This window comes from Hyalella azteca, unplaced genomic scaffold (assembly GCF_000764305.2).
Source record: "Hyalella azteca isolate HAZT.00-mixed unplaced genomic scaffold, Hazt_2.0.2 contig1931, whole genome shotgun sequence".
Lineage (NCBI taxonomy): Eukaryota > Metazoa > Arthropoda > Malacostraca > Amphipoda > Hyalellidae > Hyalella > Hyalella azteca.
The window spans coordinates 1-14899 of record NW_025932223.1 but is presented as its reverse complement, the minus strand read 5'-3'; the positions used below and the strand labels follow the sequence as shown (position 1 = coordinate 14899).

At 37.5% G+C, this 14899-nt stretch overlaps 2 protein-coding genes across 2 annotated transcripts; both read left to right on the top strand.

The window, feature by feature from the left end:
• The first annotated feature begins 677 nt into the window (after positions 1-677).
• On the top strand, positions 678-8390 carry LOC108676222. Its single transcript, XM_018164275.2, has 3 exons — positions 678-835; positions 7317-7502; positions 8230-8390. The coding sequence occupies exons 1-3, from the start codon at positions 793-795 to the stop codon at positions 8388-8390; spliced, it is 390 nt and encodes a 129-aa protein (XP_018019764.2). The 5' UTR covers positions 678-792.
• Positions 8391-8858: 468 nt separating this feature from the next.
• Positions 8859-11593, top strand: LOC125179153 (hepatic lectin-like; the record flags this gene model as incomplete). Its single annotated transcript, XM_047884436.1, has 4 exons — positions 8859-8892; positions 9771-9941; positions 10316-10419; positions 11414-11593. Coding segments are annotated over 4 exons (447 nt in total), but the record flags the coding sequence as incomplete, so codon positions are not given.
• Positions 11594-14899: the final 3306 nt, after the last annotated feature.

Genomic DNA, 14899 nt, shown 5'->3' with positions numbered 1-14899 from the left:
TCGGATCACGTTCTCCCACACCCAACTGGTGAGTCTTATTACCACTTGAACTTTTATGTTATTTTTGTTGCATCTTACATTTTGGAATAAGTCATTTTAAGTGAAATACGTAGTTTTAGCCTGTCTTTCTCATCTGTTAATCATTTACCTGGTTTTTGGCCGGCCGGTGCTATATTGGGCTAAAACTTTCCTCCCGTAAGCTCTATTCATGTAAGTGGCACCAATACTCCCGCCATTATTCACTCGTCCTCGTATTGTATTTTTGATTCTTTAACTACCTAGATTATTCCTGTTTGATTATTCCGTTAATTTATTTGCAAATAAATTCTATGGAACGAATTCTTGAATTTCTCTCGGCAGCTACACCGAATGCTAGCAAGCTGTATCCCTTAACAACAAGATAACTCTAGTATCATGTTTTTTGATGCTAAGTCTTATCTATGTTTTTATATTCTCGAACAGCTAACATATCAATAGGTTTCTCGAAAATATTGACATTTTTGAGTCCACGTACGAACCAATGCACATGTTGCGTTCACAACACTCGCCTAGAATAGCTGTTGCTATGAGAATATACCTGACCTTGTCGTGTAATCAGTGAATCTGTGAGAAACACCAACCTGCTGCGCACGATATAAATATGGTAACTTAATAGAACAACGCACTGCATACTTGATGGTATTTCTCCTGAACATACTTTTCCTTCAAGAGGCTTCATAAACTTGTTGACTTTCGTTTGTTTTAAATTTCCAAAGATTTCATTCAGAGTTATACTCCCCTAGGACCACCCGGATGTTTCCGTCGACGATCATCTGCTTGCTGCTGCTCATCATCGGTGAGTGTCTTCTGCATAGGAATTAGAACAACCATTAGGTGAAGAATTGTCAGCTTTTGCTAAGTAGTTAGAGCTTTTGTTAGTGTCTGCTTCTTATTTTTATTAAGAGTGTAGTCAATTGGCAGCGAAATAATTGTCAAACCGTGAAATTAATGAAATCAGGAAAAATCATTCAGCAGCTCTGGCTGATTTAACAAAATTTTCGCAATGCTTTATATTTTTTTTCAAATTAGTAAAGGGTCATTTAATGTCAAGTGCACCACTTTTTATTGAAAATCTGTCACACCTGACCATCATAAATTTTGATGAAATTTTACACATTAGTTGGATCCTGTTTCAAACCAACATTGAAAAAATTTTCAGCTCAAATATGAAAATATTTCAGCTCAAATCTCCAACTTCAGGTCATTAAGTTCGGGTCGAATAAGGTCAAACTTGGCCGAAAATCTAAAATTAAGAAAAAATTCACAAGTTCAGTTCCCTGTAAATCACAGGAAAATGTATAAATTTCCACGATACATGTACAGTCTATTGCGTAACATTGTATACACAAAAAGATCGATAATTCACTTGATTTTTCAGCAACAATCATCTAAAATTGCTAATAGAAGCTTCGGAGCCATTTTCCAACAATGTTTAAGGGAACCATTTAGGTCTAAAATAGAAATTTTTGGCTTTTACGTTTTCTTGGCTCATTATGTAGCTTCATGAAAGGCGCGTCTAACGCAGCAAACCGCATATCTGTGCGTACTATATTTCTTGCGTAAAGCAATTTAAAAATGTTTAAAATGAACATTTTTTAACAATACTAGAAAACGTACAATTACAGCAATGTGTACAAAGATTTATTTAAAGTAAATCTGTATTTTATACATCTGGACTATTCTTGTTAATTGCAAAGTCTTTGTACTCGTTTGGAAGCTATGAAAACAAGACTCGTTCAACAAAGCTACTACCATGGATGTACATGCAGCAATTTTTTCGTAATGCATTTTTAAACTTATATAAAATGAATATATATATTATATTTATTGGTCCACTTTTCCAGACTTTAATTTTTTTTTCAAAATTACAAACAAATTTTTTTAACCCCAGTAGAACCGTCTCGAGTAACGTAAAGAAGGTTTTAGACACGCCTAACCCTAACTCTAATCCTAACCTAATGAGGTTGGCGTTTTTATGATATCCGATAATGTAGTTCATTTATTTTCGCGTTCGGTTTTTAAGTAGGATAACATTGGGCGACGAGCCCACTGCGGGTCACGGGCCCATAGCGGTTTCTCGCTAAGTATGGCAGATATTGGTCCGTGTTCTCTATAGCCGGTCGACAGTTTCACTGGGATGAAGTGTACGGATTTACGTTTGCTAAGTGTTTGCGTTATCAAGTTATTTGTGAATAACTGTTTTAGCCCAGATAAAAATATTTGCTGCTAAATAAAACTGTTTTCGATTACTGTAGATGAAGCTTTTGAAATTACTGTGAATTATGTTTTGAAAGCAATATTTATAGGGATAATTTTGAGATCAAATTTAGACTATTAGCTTTTAAAATAAAATGTTGACACGATATAAATAGAAATGACACCTAGTGGAGCAACGGACCCACGCGTGTCACGGGGCAAAGCGCCCATGGCGAAGTCTTGTGTCATCACATTAGATTTGTTATCATTAGATTTGTCTCAATGACCTTTTCAAAACTATGACTAGCTTTTTGAATTACAAATTACACTTCATATTGTATGATTTTTTGATTTGCCGCCTCAAGGCAGCAGGTTTAGTTTCTAGTTATGGTATTTATGACCCCTTATCGAGTTATTGACTCTTGCCTTGTCATAAGTTGGTTTCAGTCAACACCAATGAGCCAAAAAAATGACTAGTTTTTATGGTGTTGGCTGAAATCGCGATTAAGTGCGAATTCTCTGCACATATCTGGATTATGAACGAAACTGGAACGAAGTTTTTTCTGATCAACTAAATATATTTTTTCTAGCCAAGGATACATTTTTCATGTCAATGACGAATTTTTTATCGCAAGGATATATTTTTCAAGTCAAGGATATATATTTTTCTGTCAATGAAATACTTTTCTTCACGTCAGTGATAGATTTTTTAAGCCAAGAGTATATTTTTTCGAGTTAAGGATATGATTTTTGAGTTGTTAATAAATGAATAAATGTCATATTTTTATTACATTTTTCTTATTTTTAACTGTTAATTTTTTTTTATCATTTTTAGACGAAAAATATGCAATTGTGGTAAAGGGACCAAGGGTGGGCGCCTTGCCCCAAGCCCATGGGCCCATTGCCCCAGGGGTGGGGCAATGGGCCAATTTTGACACTTTTTACAAAAATAGTATTTCATTAAAAATTGAATAACTCTATAGGCGTCTAATTCACATCATACATTCCTCATTAGTTGTACCTTTAAACAAACCAAAGAACCACCTCGTGTCAACCCATGTCGCCTTACAAACTAATTGCAGAGTATATAACCGGACGCAAATTGCTTTTATTTTACCTTTTACGTATCTGCGTGAAATTTCAGAAAGATAGGTTGATAACCTCTTTCCGGGACGGAAATGGTCCCATTAACTGTTTTTAAGGAGAGCATGTCGGTCAAAATTTTGGATCTTGACTTTTCCGGTTGTTAGTCTCATCTTAATGCTGACATTCTGACCTATCCAACGGTACCAAAACCATCTTTGTACGTTGATTTATGCGTTCACTATAGATCTCGTAAGGGGGGGAGTTGCCCGGGCCCCTTCAGTAAAGTTAAGGCGGAAATTACCTCGCCGAGCACCATAAAGAGGATCGTCTGACGTCAAGCGGCCAATTATGACATTCTCCAGTTCTTATAATCATCTTAAAGCTGCTTTTCTGACGTATTCAACGGTACCAAAACCATCTCTGTACGTTGATTTATGCGTTCAATACAGATCCCAAAAGGGTGGGGGGTGGGGGGCTCTTTAACATTTAAGATACGGGATAATTAGCTGCCGAGCACTTAAATAGTGTCTACACGAGCTGCACCTCAGTTACTCGCCTGGCGTCGCATGGGGTGGTGTGCATGTAGTCGTTCCCAGCTCCCTGACTGGAATCAAGCTCCAGTAACGTTTAGTTTCGTATCCTTGCTACATTGAGTGGCTATTCGGATGCGGGCGGGACTTTTTTGGGCTCTACTGAACATTCACACTTATTGTCACGGCAAACCTATCACCTCCTAGAATTTTGAAGCAACAGCGATGAGAGATGCACCATTCGATTTGTAATGAAAAGATCTAGCGATTGTCGAGCCATTTCTTTCTATTTAGTTTTAATTTGGATTATATATTGCAAAATGGAGGGGAGGAGGGGGAAATTTCGAAAATTCGAACATTTTCAGAAAAATCATCATAACAAGAGAATCAAGAAAAAATTTGGAAAAGTGGCTCGACAATTGCTAGATACTGTCTTTACAAATCGAATGATACGTTTCACGATGTTGTAGCACGATATTTGTAGGAGATAGATTTTCTAAAGTACTCCCTTTTTGGCCGTTTTCTATGAATTCACGTTTTCTTTCATTTTTTTCGAAAAATTCACACGAACAAAATTGTCGTCATTTTCGGTTTTACATATGTGTACCAAGTTTGGAGATGATCCTTCCCTAAATATAGAAAATAGATATCTACCGACATAGCTCCCCTTAAACACAAACTTAGTAAGTTCTACTAAACTAATTTGGTTGAAACAGTTTAGTTAGAAACAAAAAATTTTGTACTATAACAGATATGTTAATCCTAGCCCTGACATTCTTCTTGCCAAGGAAGAAAACATAGTTAAAAAATACTGCATTTGCCTCATTATTGCACCACATTGGAATAACTAGAAATTCTTTTGAATTAGATTCTACATTGCAGAAGGCAGTAGTATACTATTGTAGCGACCATGGGCCGTATTATCAAAACTTCGTAAGTACGCAAAATCGACTTATGAGTTGCGTTGCTATGACAACGTAATACTAGCGGTGGTATTATAAAAACATTTGCCCGGGAAAAATTTGCACGGGAAAAAAATTTAGGCTTTTAGCTAAGACTTGCGTACAAAAGTTTTGATAAAGCCAAAATTAGGGTGTATTTACGTACCACAGAACTTTTTTGTCGTAAGTACAAAAAGTTTCGAAGTTTTGATAATCCGGCCCCATGTCAGTAGGCAGTAGTGTACTGTTGTACCCCCGCAACTCATTTATTTATGTTCAAATCTGTTTAGTACTTTTGGAAGAAATTTCTTGATTACTGCGAATTTAAGAACGTATTGCTGTTTAAATCACGAATGAAGGTGAAATAAAAAAAAAATAGCGAACAAAGGCACAATCGAATACATTTTCACGAGCTAAACATTACCGTTTGGTAGTTAGGGTACGCACGCAGTGAAAGCAGGTTTCCAGCGTGCTGGTTACCTGCTCAGGCTTGCGCCTGAAACCATAAGTACAGAAGCCTATTCGTACAGGTTTTCACTGTGAACACTTACATTATTATCCTATGTTCATTCTTGTGGCAGGTTGAAACCATAGCATACAGAAGCCTATTCGTACAGGTTTTCACTGTGAACACTTACATTATTATCCTATGTTCATTCTTGTGGCAGGTTGGAGCAGGTTGCCCGCGCGGGCAAACCTGCTTTCACTGTGTGCGTACCCTTAGGACTGTAAATTCAAAATTACGTTCGAATCTGCTCAATAATTTGGAAGAAATTCCTTGATCACTGTGAATTGCGGCCCGTATTGCCATATAACTATGGCAAAAACAAATGAGGGCAAAATTCAAAAAAATTTCACGAGCTAAACATTACCATTAGGTCCTAATGAATGCGTGTACCAAGTTTCATCGAGTTAAGTTCATTCGTTTGAGAGATATTCCTTGATCATTGAATTTGGAAATTGGCAGTGGGATGGGCTGCGAGTCCGGCCTTAATTTGTCTGAGACGTAAACCCAGGAGAGGTTAAAATAACAGATCTGGGTGAAAAAACCATCGCTGGGAGTCATGCGCAGCACGTGTTGTGTATAAATCGTCAAACAAACGTTGGAACGTCAGACTTTGATTTCGGACGAGCTAAACATTATCCATTCACCAACCTCCCCCCTACCACCGTTTTCTTCCTTACCGCCCCCCAAAATCTTTCCACCGCCCCTATAGGAGGGTGCTATCGCCCACTTTGGGAACCACTGTGATAAACTATGGTCACCATGCCTCCTGTTTCACTTATGTTCACCATGCCTCTCATTTATTCCATAAATTAGAAAATGCGCTAAAAATGCTGCATTTGCTTCATTATTGCACCACATTGGAATAACGATAAAATCTTTTGAATTAGATTCTGCATTGCAAAAGGCAGTTGAATACCATGTTTGGACACCCAAGCATGTGACAGCTCAATGGCGAAACGTACATGAATTTTCTGCTTTCTTTTTAACTATCTATTTTTTTCAATTTTGGAACGGCATACTTTTTTCATGAGGCTTCCTCTTTTTTTAAAGTCAACTCATTTGTTTTCCTACCTCCTTATTTGTTGTAGATTTCCAAGTTTATTAATGCTTATTCTCATTTTATAGATTCCAGAGTCGAGTTGTTTATTTCATCGAGGTGAATAAACACGTGTCAAAAGTGAAAAGCCTACAGATGCAGCCAACATAGTCTACAGGAATGAAGAGGAATGAATTTTAAAACAATTATTACCCATAGCTAGAATTACTTTTTATTATTATTTATTATTAGCCATAACTAGAATTAGCGTATGCTATAGTACAGAATTTTCTCTTAGTAATCAATGGTGTGTCAACAAAATTGGTATACTGTAACTATTCAAAAATCGTTGGAAATGGCTCTGAGGCGTTTATTAGCAAGTTAGGATGAAATTCACTGAAAAATCCAAGTGAATTATTAGTCAATATTGTATGTACACAATGTTACGTATGTTGGCAATAAACTGTACAGGTATCATGGAGATTTATTCATTTTCCAATGATATCCAGGACACTGTACTTGTGAATTGTTTCTGCTCTTTTGATTTCCGAGCAAGCTTGACCTTATTATGCATGAAAAATATTAACCATAAACTATTGAAACAATTTTTTCGTAAGCACCTTCTTGAGCTCTTCAGACACCTTAATTTCCAAATCAGTGGCTAGCAGAACAGTGGCCTGAAGTTGGATATTTTGAACCGTTCGATCGGGGAGATTTTCACCACCCCTCCTTTGAGGGCATATAATTTAATTTTTTTTTCTATTTTTAGCTGACATTTTGGCTTATTCGGGCTGAAATATGAGCTAAAATAATATGTGTGATTCTTTATCAAAATGGTCAGGTGGGTACTCTTGATTAATCTGACATGGAATGACCCTAAAGCCATCATTGGTTGTCCTTTGCTCCTATTGTTAAAGTTTTCGTATAATTTACGCTTGACAAATTGATTGTATTATCAAATTCGAATTCTCATATGGCAGGCGCTGTGGCAGCCGACTGTCCTGAAAGCTATGAGGTCGTCGGGTCCAAGTGCATCCACCGTTACACGGGTGGATATCTGACGTACGACGAAGCGGCCACTTACTGCACCCAGCACTTCGGCAGGCTGCCTGTGCTTAAAGACTGCGCTTCCTTCCTTGATGTCACCTCCTATGTCAACGATGGATGTAAGGTTATAACAGAAAACATGTTAAATTCAATAAACTTGCAGAGTTTAAAAATTTTGTTTTCAAAATGTTTGTCATCTCTAGGAACATTGTTAAGTCGACCCTCATATGTTAGAAGTTCACTTTAGCAAAAAAGTCTCTTCCTCTGCATGAACTTGATGTTTAGTGGAACCTGAATTTCAGCGAACATAACTAATCTGTAAAGGCACAATCGGTCCCCAGTGAGGACTTCTGATTGTTTTTTTTTGCACTATATATAAAACTCTATTATCATTAGACAAACACTGTGCATGTCTCTACGCTGATTTTTTAAAACTTGGTAAGTTGGCATGCCCTGTTAGCCGCAAGTGGAAGAATTTGATTCTACACTAATACTGCAGTACTTATTCACTCACAATTGGCCCTGTGTACAACACACCACAGCTTCTGTGTGTTAGCCGAAAATGTCAGGTGTCCGTACCACTCGGCTTGAGGCGACAGAGCAGCTGCTACCCTAACCAAATTCAGAGGCGTGGCAGCTTCTGATACGAGGAATCAGAAGCTGAGCTGGATCTAAATTTTAACAGGGTAGTGGTGCAAAATCTGCGCAACTCGAGGAGGTGGTCAGGTAGTTAAGGATCGGCGACAGGCCAACAGGCTCTAATCACCGCTAAAAGCTCTATATTAATTAATATTATTATTATTACATAATAATATTTCTATTACTTTTAACGTTGCACTCCATCAGCCTCAACTGATTGTAACGGCTACTGGTTAGGCGCGACCAATGGAACGCTCACCAATGTTTGGCAGTGGAGTGACGGAGCGGCCGTGCAAATGGGCGCTCCGTACTGGGCCATGGTGAGTCAATCCATGTTATTTCTGTACATGACTCAACATATTTGCTAAAAGGAAGTATATTTAATATGAAATTGTAAATGGATGAAGCTCAACTTATTATTATTACTTATTATTATCACGACTAGATGCGATAGGATTGAACAATATAATATGACAAACAGTATTATCAGGAATTTAAAAGCATAGAAAACAGCCAGAATATTAACCATTTCTTAAGAATGAAAACGTTAAGAGTGAACGAATGAAACGTTTAAGAATGAAAACGTTTAAGAATGAACGGGATAGGAGCCTTTAGCTCATATCCCCTTTAAATTGTAAATAGATAGGCCTGTATCATTATGTATACCTGCTTTTATTTTGTCAATTTATGTTTTTATCTTCGATGTGAATTTAGTTTTCTAATTGATTCTGATTTTCTTATAGGTTTTGAACTTTTGAACTGACGATGGAGCTGGACTCCGAAACGTTTTCATTCTTAAGAAATGGTTAATATTCTGGCTGTTTTCTTTGCTTTTAAATNATCCACTATGCTCAAGACCTTCAGTAGATGGTGAGTTACTCTTCTGTTTTGAAGCCTTGGAAGGTAACCTGAACAGAAAAGTGGAGAGAGTAAACACTTTGTGGAGGAATTTGTTCTAAGAAAGATTTTAATATTTTATCCAGTCAACTGCCAAATTAATCCCCTCGAAACAATTTTAAGCGCAAACTGCAAAATTACGCATAAAATTATTATGAGTTTGTACGTAATTTTGACTTGCCTGTTTAATTTTCAGGAGTTAGCTCTCAACATTAGATTGATATCTTACAAAAATTTACGGCAAAAGTGAAACATTTCAATAGATGCTTCAAGATTATCAAAAAAGGAAAAGTAACCATAATTAAGGAGGGTTAAAAAACTTGCAGCTATCCAGCTCAATAAAAATTGTTAGGTGAGGGGCTTCATGCAATATGCACTATGGACGTGTTGCAGTTTACGTGTTTACTTCCGAATTTTTATCGTTTTATCTTGCTTGATTTCATTCTGATGTTATTGCGACATGGTACGTATTGAACTTGAGGCTTGTATCAATAAATATTTACTAACATCCGGCACACCTTGTACCTGTAGGTTCAATGAACATTGCTTGTTGTACATAAAACGCTTGTTTTATATAGTTGTAAAGCAATATCTATAGTTCCGGTTTTAGGGTAAAGTTTGAAATGATAAATATTCCAGTTAAACAGGATGTAGGAGCTTGAAAAACACTTAGTTAAGTCAGATTGAACGTACGAATGGCTGGATCCTTGGAAAAGCGGAGCTAATCTCTAATGCAATGACTTCTCAAAGTTCGGTAGGTCCTGAAAACAATATACAGCTTCCAAGATTTGATAATCTAACATCTTTCATTCATTTCTCATTTAACATCATGGATCTGTATTCTACTGCAGATCTCTGCGTGCATCCATTTGTTTTGGTTGGCACTCAATGTGTTCACATAATTACCAAATACTACACCTGGTTCGAGGCTCGCACCCAGTGTGGACTGGTCGGTGGGGACCTGATTGTTGCAGACGACTGCGATCAGTACCACAAGGTTGCCCTCTACCTCGCTGAACAAGGTAACCGTTTGAAAAGTTCGATATAATCTATCAAAATAAACACTGCCTATCAAACTATCAAACCCTGAAGATCTTGTACGGTTAAATTTAATTAAGATAACTAAAACCAGAGCTGTGAGGTTGAGGTTTAAAGTGCGAGTACTGTAGACCTGCATACCTTAGGTTAAAATGGAGTCAATTCATGCATGATTAATTTCTATTTACCCCCACCACCTTAACGCCTTCAGGAAGTGGTTAACTCTACAAACTTCCCTTCCTCAATTTTGTGACACTTATATCGTGAATGATAGGAAAACAGCAGCAGTTTTATTCAGATTAATATTTTGAAACTTATTTCACTATCCCTTAGATTTGTTATCTCTTTTCTGAATAAGAACACAATGCCTTTTGGATCGGGGGTTCCGATAACGATGTTGAAGGAAAATGGCGCTGGGTTGACGGTTCGCCAATGACCATGGGACTGCCTTACTGGGCACAGGTAAGGATACTGATTCGTAAATATTTAAAAGAAGTGCACGAACAAAACTAAACAGCAGCAAACTCTGAAATTCGCACTCATATCAGATTTTGAAAACAATGGAAATCAAATGTTTTCTATCGAAGCTAGATGCCGGTGATATAATCACTAAAAGATAGTGGTATTGTCAAGTAGTTTATCTAGCGTAACTCTGGGCAATAAATTCGCCTCTCAGCTGCAAATGCAAATGAAATAAGTCATAATGAATCATATACAGATGAAATATGCGAATCATATATATGCTTATATTATGCAAATAATCATTTTCAAATGAAATAAGTTCATCTTGCGTTCGAGAATTAACTGCAAAGATAATTTGCTGTTTTCCCCTGGGCAAGATTTCGCGAATTTCTTTAGTCTGTTCAAGCAGCTGCAAACAAACTTATTTTATAACAACAGTTTGTTTCATGGAAAATCTTTTCGGTTCTTAGTTGCCATAGAAAAAGTGGATTATGCACTGCATGATTTGATTTGCTCAACTCAGTAATTTTTGACTGAAACATTTATATTTTTATACACGTATGAACTTAATATCAAAATTTACTTTCCTCGATTGTGGATATCTGAAATCAAGTGACTATAGAAGCATACTTGTTACTGTGAATTACGTTTCCAGTCAGATAAGATCTGGGAATTAGATCAGTGAGGTAAACTGAAGTAAATGCTGTTTAATTAAAATTCATTAGTAATGTATCTAATGACTTAATCGCAAACTTATGGCAAAACTAAATTTTGAAAGAATTCAGCTAGAACTCTATTCAAAAATACGGTATATATAAAAAAATGAAAACCTTGGATGTAATAAATTCATTTTGGTAATACGAAGCTTTGAAGAATCCAGGAACATGAAATATTTCTGAAAATACTGTAATTTAAACAATATATATTTGTATTTCTGCTTCACATCATTGAAGTAACAAAAACAATAGAAGATGTTTGCTTCATTTTTGCGCAGGTTGCATTAGGGGAGCAAGAACCCGACAATCCTGGCATACAGAATTGCCTGGAGCTGAACTGCTCGTGGATGTACCGCTTCAGCAGCACTTGGTGCTATGACGTGCATTGGGTGATCTGTGAGGCAGACCCCATCTAGAGGAGTGCTGTTCATGCCCCATCTAGAGGAGTGCTGCTCATGCCCCATCTAGAGGAGTGCTGTTCATGTCCCATCTAGAGGAGTGCTGTTCATGCCTCATCTAGAGGAGTGCTGTTCATGCCTCATCTAGAGGAGTGCTGTTCATGTCCCATCTAGAGGAGTGCTGTTCATGCCTCATCTAGAGGAGTGCTGTTCATGCCCCATCTAGAGGAGTGTTGTTCATGGCCCATCTAGAGGAGTGCTGTTCATGCCTCATCTAGAGGAGTGCTGTTCATGTCCCATCTAGAGGAGTGCTGTTCATGCCCCATCTAGAGGAGTGCTGTTCATGTCCCATCTAGAGGAGTGCTGTTCATTGAGTGCTGTTCATGCCCCATCTAGAGGAGTGCTGTTCATGCCCCATCTAGAGGAGTGCTGTTCATGCCCATCTAGAGGATTGCTGTTCATGCCTCATCTAGAGAAGTGTGTTTTATGTTCTATATAGAGGATTTTTGTAAACGTTCAATCTAGATGGTCATAAATTCTGTTGTTTCCAGACCAGTGTTGTTATTGCCCTCTCTAGGAGAGTATCATCAATGGCCCATCTGCAGGTTGCTTATATTATACCCGTCTTTTCCATCACAGGATAGGAGGGCTATGGATAGATAATCTTCGAGATTTGTGAATCATTTTCCTAATTCGAAAAGTTTACGAAGTATTATTACACTACAGAAACAAACCTGACACAATTAAAGCAATTGACGATGGAGCGATACAACCCATAATGTACGGTCAACATCGATAAAGTAAATTTCCATAAAAGTTGAGGAAAACTCATTGCATTTTTCATTTCCTATTTAGAGAGTGACATGAGCCTTTGTCCGATTTTACTCGCCTTGGAGGAAATATTTCGACATTTAAAAGCAAAGAAAATTCCACCGCAATTCACCGCATCTCTAAATAAAAGTTTGTAGTGTAGCTCCATCGTTAATTAGAAATTTATAGAATAAAGATGCTATCAGTTTGTCAGTACAATTGAAATAAAAAAAACAAGCTAAAAATTAAATATACAGATAAAACGCAATGAAAACAGCATGAAAAAGGAGTCCATTCTAAATTTCAAGTGGACGAAAGCTAAAGGCTGTGTACAAACGAGACCTCTTTATGAAAATATACAAGGATTCTAAAAAACGTATTCGGAAGCATCAGAGGTGGAAACTAAAATCTCAGTCACTATAGGATACTGACACGTCACATGCACTGATGGGCGTGACTGCCGCGTGAGTGCGCACTGCGCACAGCTGAATGCAGCAGGACGCACTGTTAAATGGGCGGGGGCCATACTTTCAAAACTCGCTAAGTGAACGTAAGTACTTAAACTCTATTTTCTTGCCTATGGTTTGTCGGTTTTGCTTGAAAGGCTGTCAATTATTGGCTGATGAACTTACGATCTCTTAACTTTTTTTGAAGGTATAGGCCCAGTTCTACAACTACTCCATTTATGCTCCGCTTTCCTGGACTAGAGATTGCGTGCAACCTACACGTTAAGACAAAGGCAAGAATATTTACCAGCCAATTAAGGATTTGGATGATTGCTTGTTCAAAGTGGTACATAGGTGAAGTAATTACATCAGACAAGATTAATGAGTTCTAAACCCTAATTACATCATTTTTCTTCCACTGGTGCAGACTTTCATATAATCTAGTAATGTTTTCGTAATCTGACTATTACAAAGACAGATGTTTGAGTCGGGAATGATAATTAATTAGAAGTTTAGTAACGCGGATCTTGTAGTTTGGCTCTAAACAGTGTTGAGAGAGCGCTCGAGTTTGTCAGAATTTGCAAGAGTAGTTACTGAACCGAGCTCGTGGTAACACTTTGCATACGAGCTTAAATCATAGGTTACCGCAATCTTATTTCGAAAATTTAAAAGCAAAGAAAATAGCCAGAAAATTCACCATTTCTTAAAAAGGAAAACGTTTCGGAGACCAGCTCCATCATCAGTTCAAAACCTAAAACACAGGTACAAATAATTAGCAATAAATTCACATTGATGCATAAATCGTCAAATGAGAAACAAACAAGAATGAAGCAAACACGGGCACAAATCTATCTATTTACAATTTCGAGGGGATATGAACTATTAGCGGCATTTAAAATAGGCTTTTGTTTAAGAATAGAGGCATCGCGTATCCCTCTCATTCAGCAGTACGCGTCCATGCCGAGCAGTGCAACGTGCCAGTGTCCGATAGTGATTTTCGAATTTTAGCCTCCACGACCGGTGTTTCCGACTTGCGAATTCTAGAGTCCCTTTATATTTTTAAACAAAAGCCTATATTAAACGCCGCTAATAGTTCATATCCCCTCGAAATTGTAAATAGATAGATTTGTGCCCGTGTTTGCTTCATTCTTGTTTGTTTCTCATTTGACGATTTATGCATCAATGTGAATTTATTGCTAAATATTTGTACCTGTGTTTTAGGTTTTGAACTGATGATGGAGCTGGTCTCCGAAACGTTTTCCTTTCTAAGAAATGGTGGAATTTTCTGGCTATTTTCTTTGCTTTTAAATTTTTGATAAACTTGCGATTTAAGCAGTCAAGTGATTTTAATATCTTATTTCGAATCTTACCCAACAAAATTAACAATTACCCCCGGATAAAACCTGTTCATTTGTCAGGCTTGAGTCATTTGAGCCATTTTCCAGGCTTCAGTCATTTGAGTCAAACCTGCTAGAAGCCTTGAGTCAGTTTTTTCATGGTGCACACCAGATAGTAGCTGAAGGCAGTAGCACTCAAATTAGCCTCTACAAAAACTCGCTCTAGATGCAGGACCGGTCTAGCAGAAGCCAGAGGTAAATGCATCGCTAATATCGAGAGTGTTCTATAACATATTTGTCCTCGACCGCTAGTTGATCTGTAATACATTAAGCACTGAACTCCCGTCGAGTGAGGATTTTTCATATGGTGATCATTTCTTATTGATCGCTTACCGAAAATGTACAGAGCAAATAAGCGCCTCAGTTTAGCACAGTTACTCTACTTAATTCAGAAGGTCACTTCATTTTCTTTTGATACAGCTCATTGAAAAACTGGATTTTCAGCTATGACTCACTTAATTCGCGTAGTATTAAAACCGTTCTCTCTCCCGCAACGACAGTTTCTTACCCATTAAGGCCTTTGTATGTGGTATCGAACTCATATAGTTTGCTTATAATATCTGAAAATTCATTACCCACGAATTTCGGTAATTCATAAGCAAAATTTTACATCTGGTGCATAAGACCTCGATAGCAGAGTGGCTAGCGACGCGCCTTGGTAGTCGCTACCCCAGGGTTCGATCCCAAGCACCTCTTGAGGTTTTTGCAGGTCT

Excerpts from the sequence above, each read along its gene's own strand:
- LOC108676222 (XM_018164275.2), top strand. The coding sequence starts at position 793 with ATGTTTCCGTCGACGATCATCTGCTTGCTGCTGCTCATCATCG. Across the intron at positions 836-7,316 it reads CTTGCTGCTGCTCATCATCG|GCGCTGTGGCAGCCGACTGT; the intron begins GTGAGTGTCTTC and ends CTCATATGGCAG. Across the intron at positions 7,503-8,229 it reads CTCCTATGTCAACGATGGAT|CCTCAACTGATTGTAACGGC; the intron begins GTAAGGTTATAA and ends GCACTCCATCAG.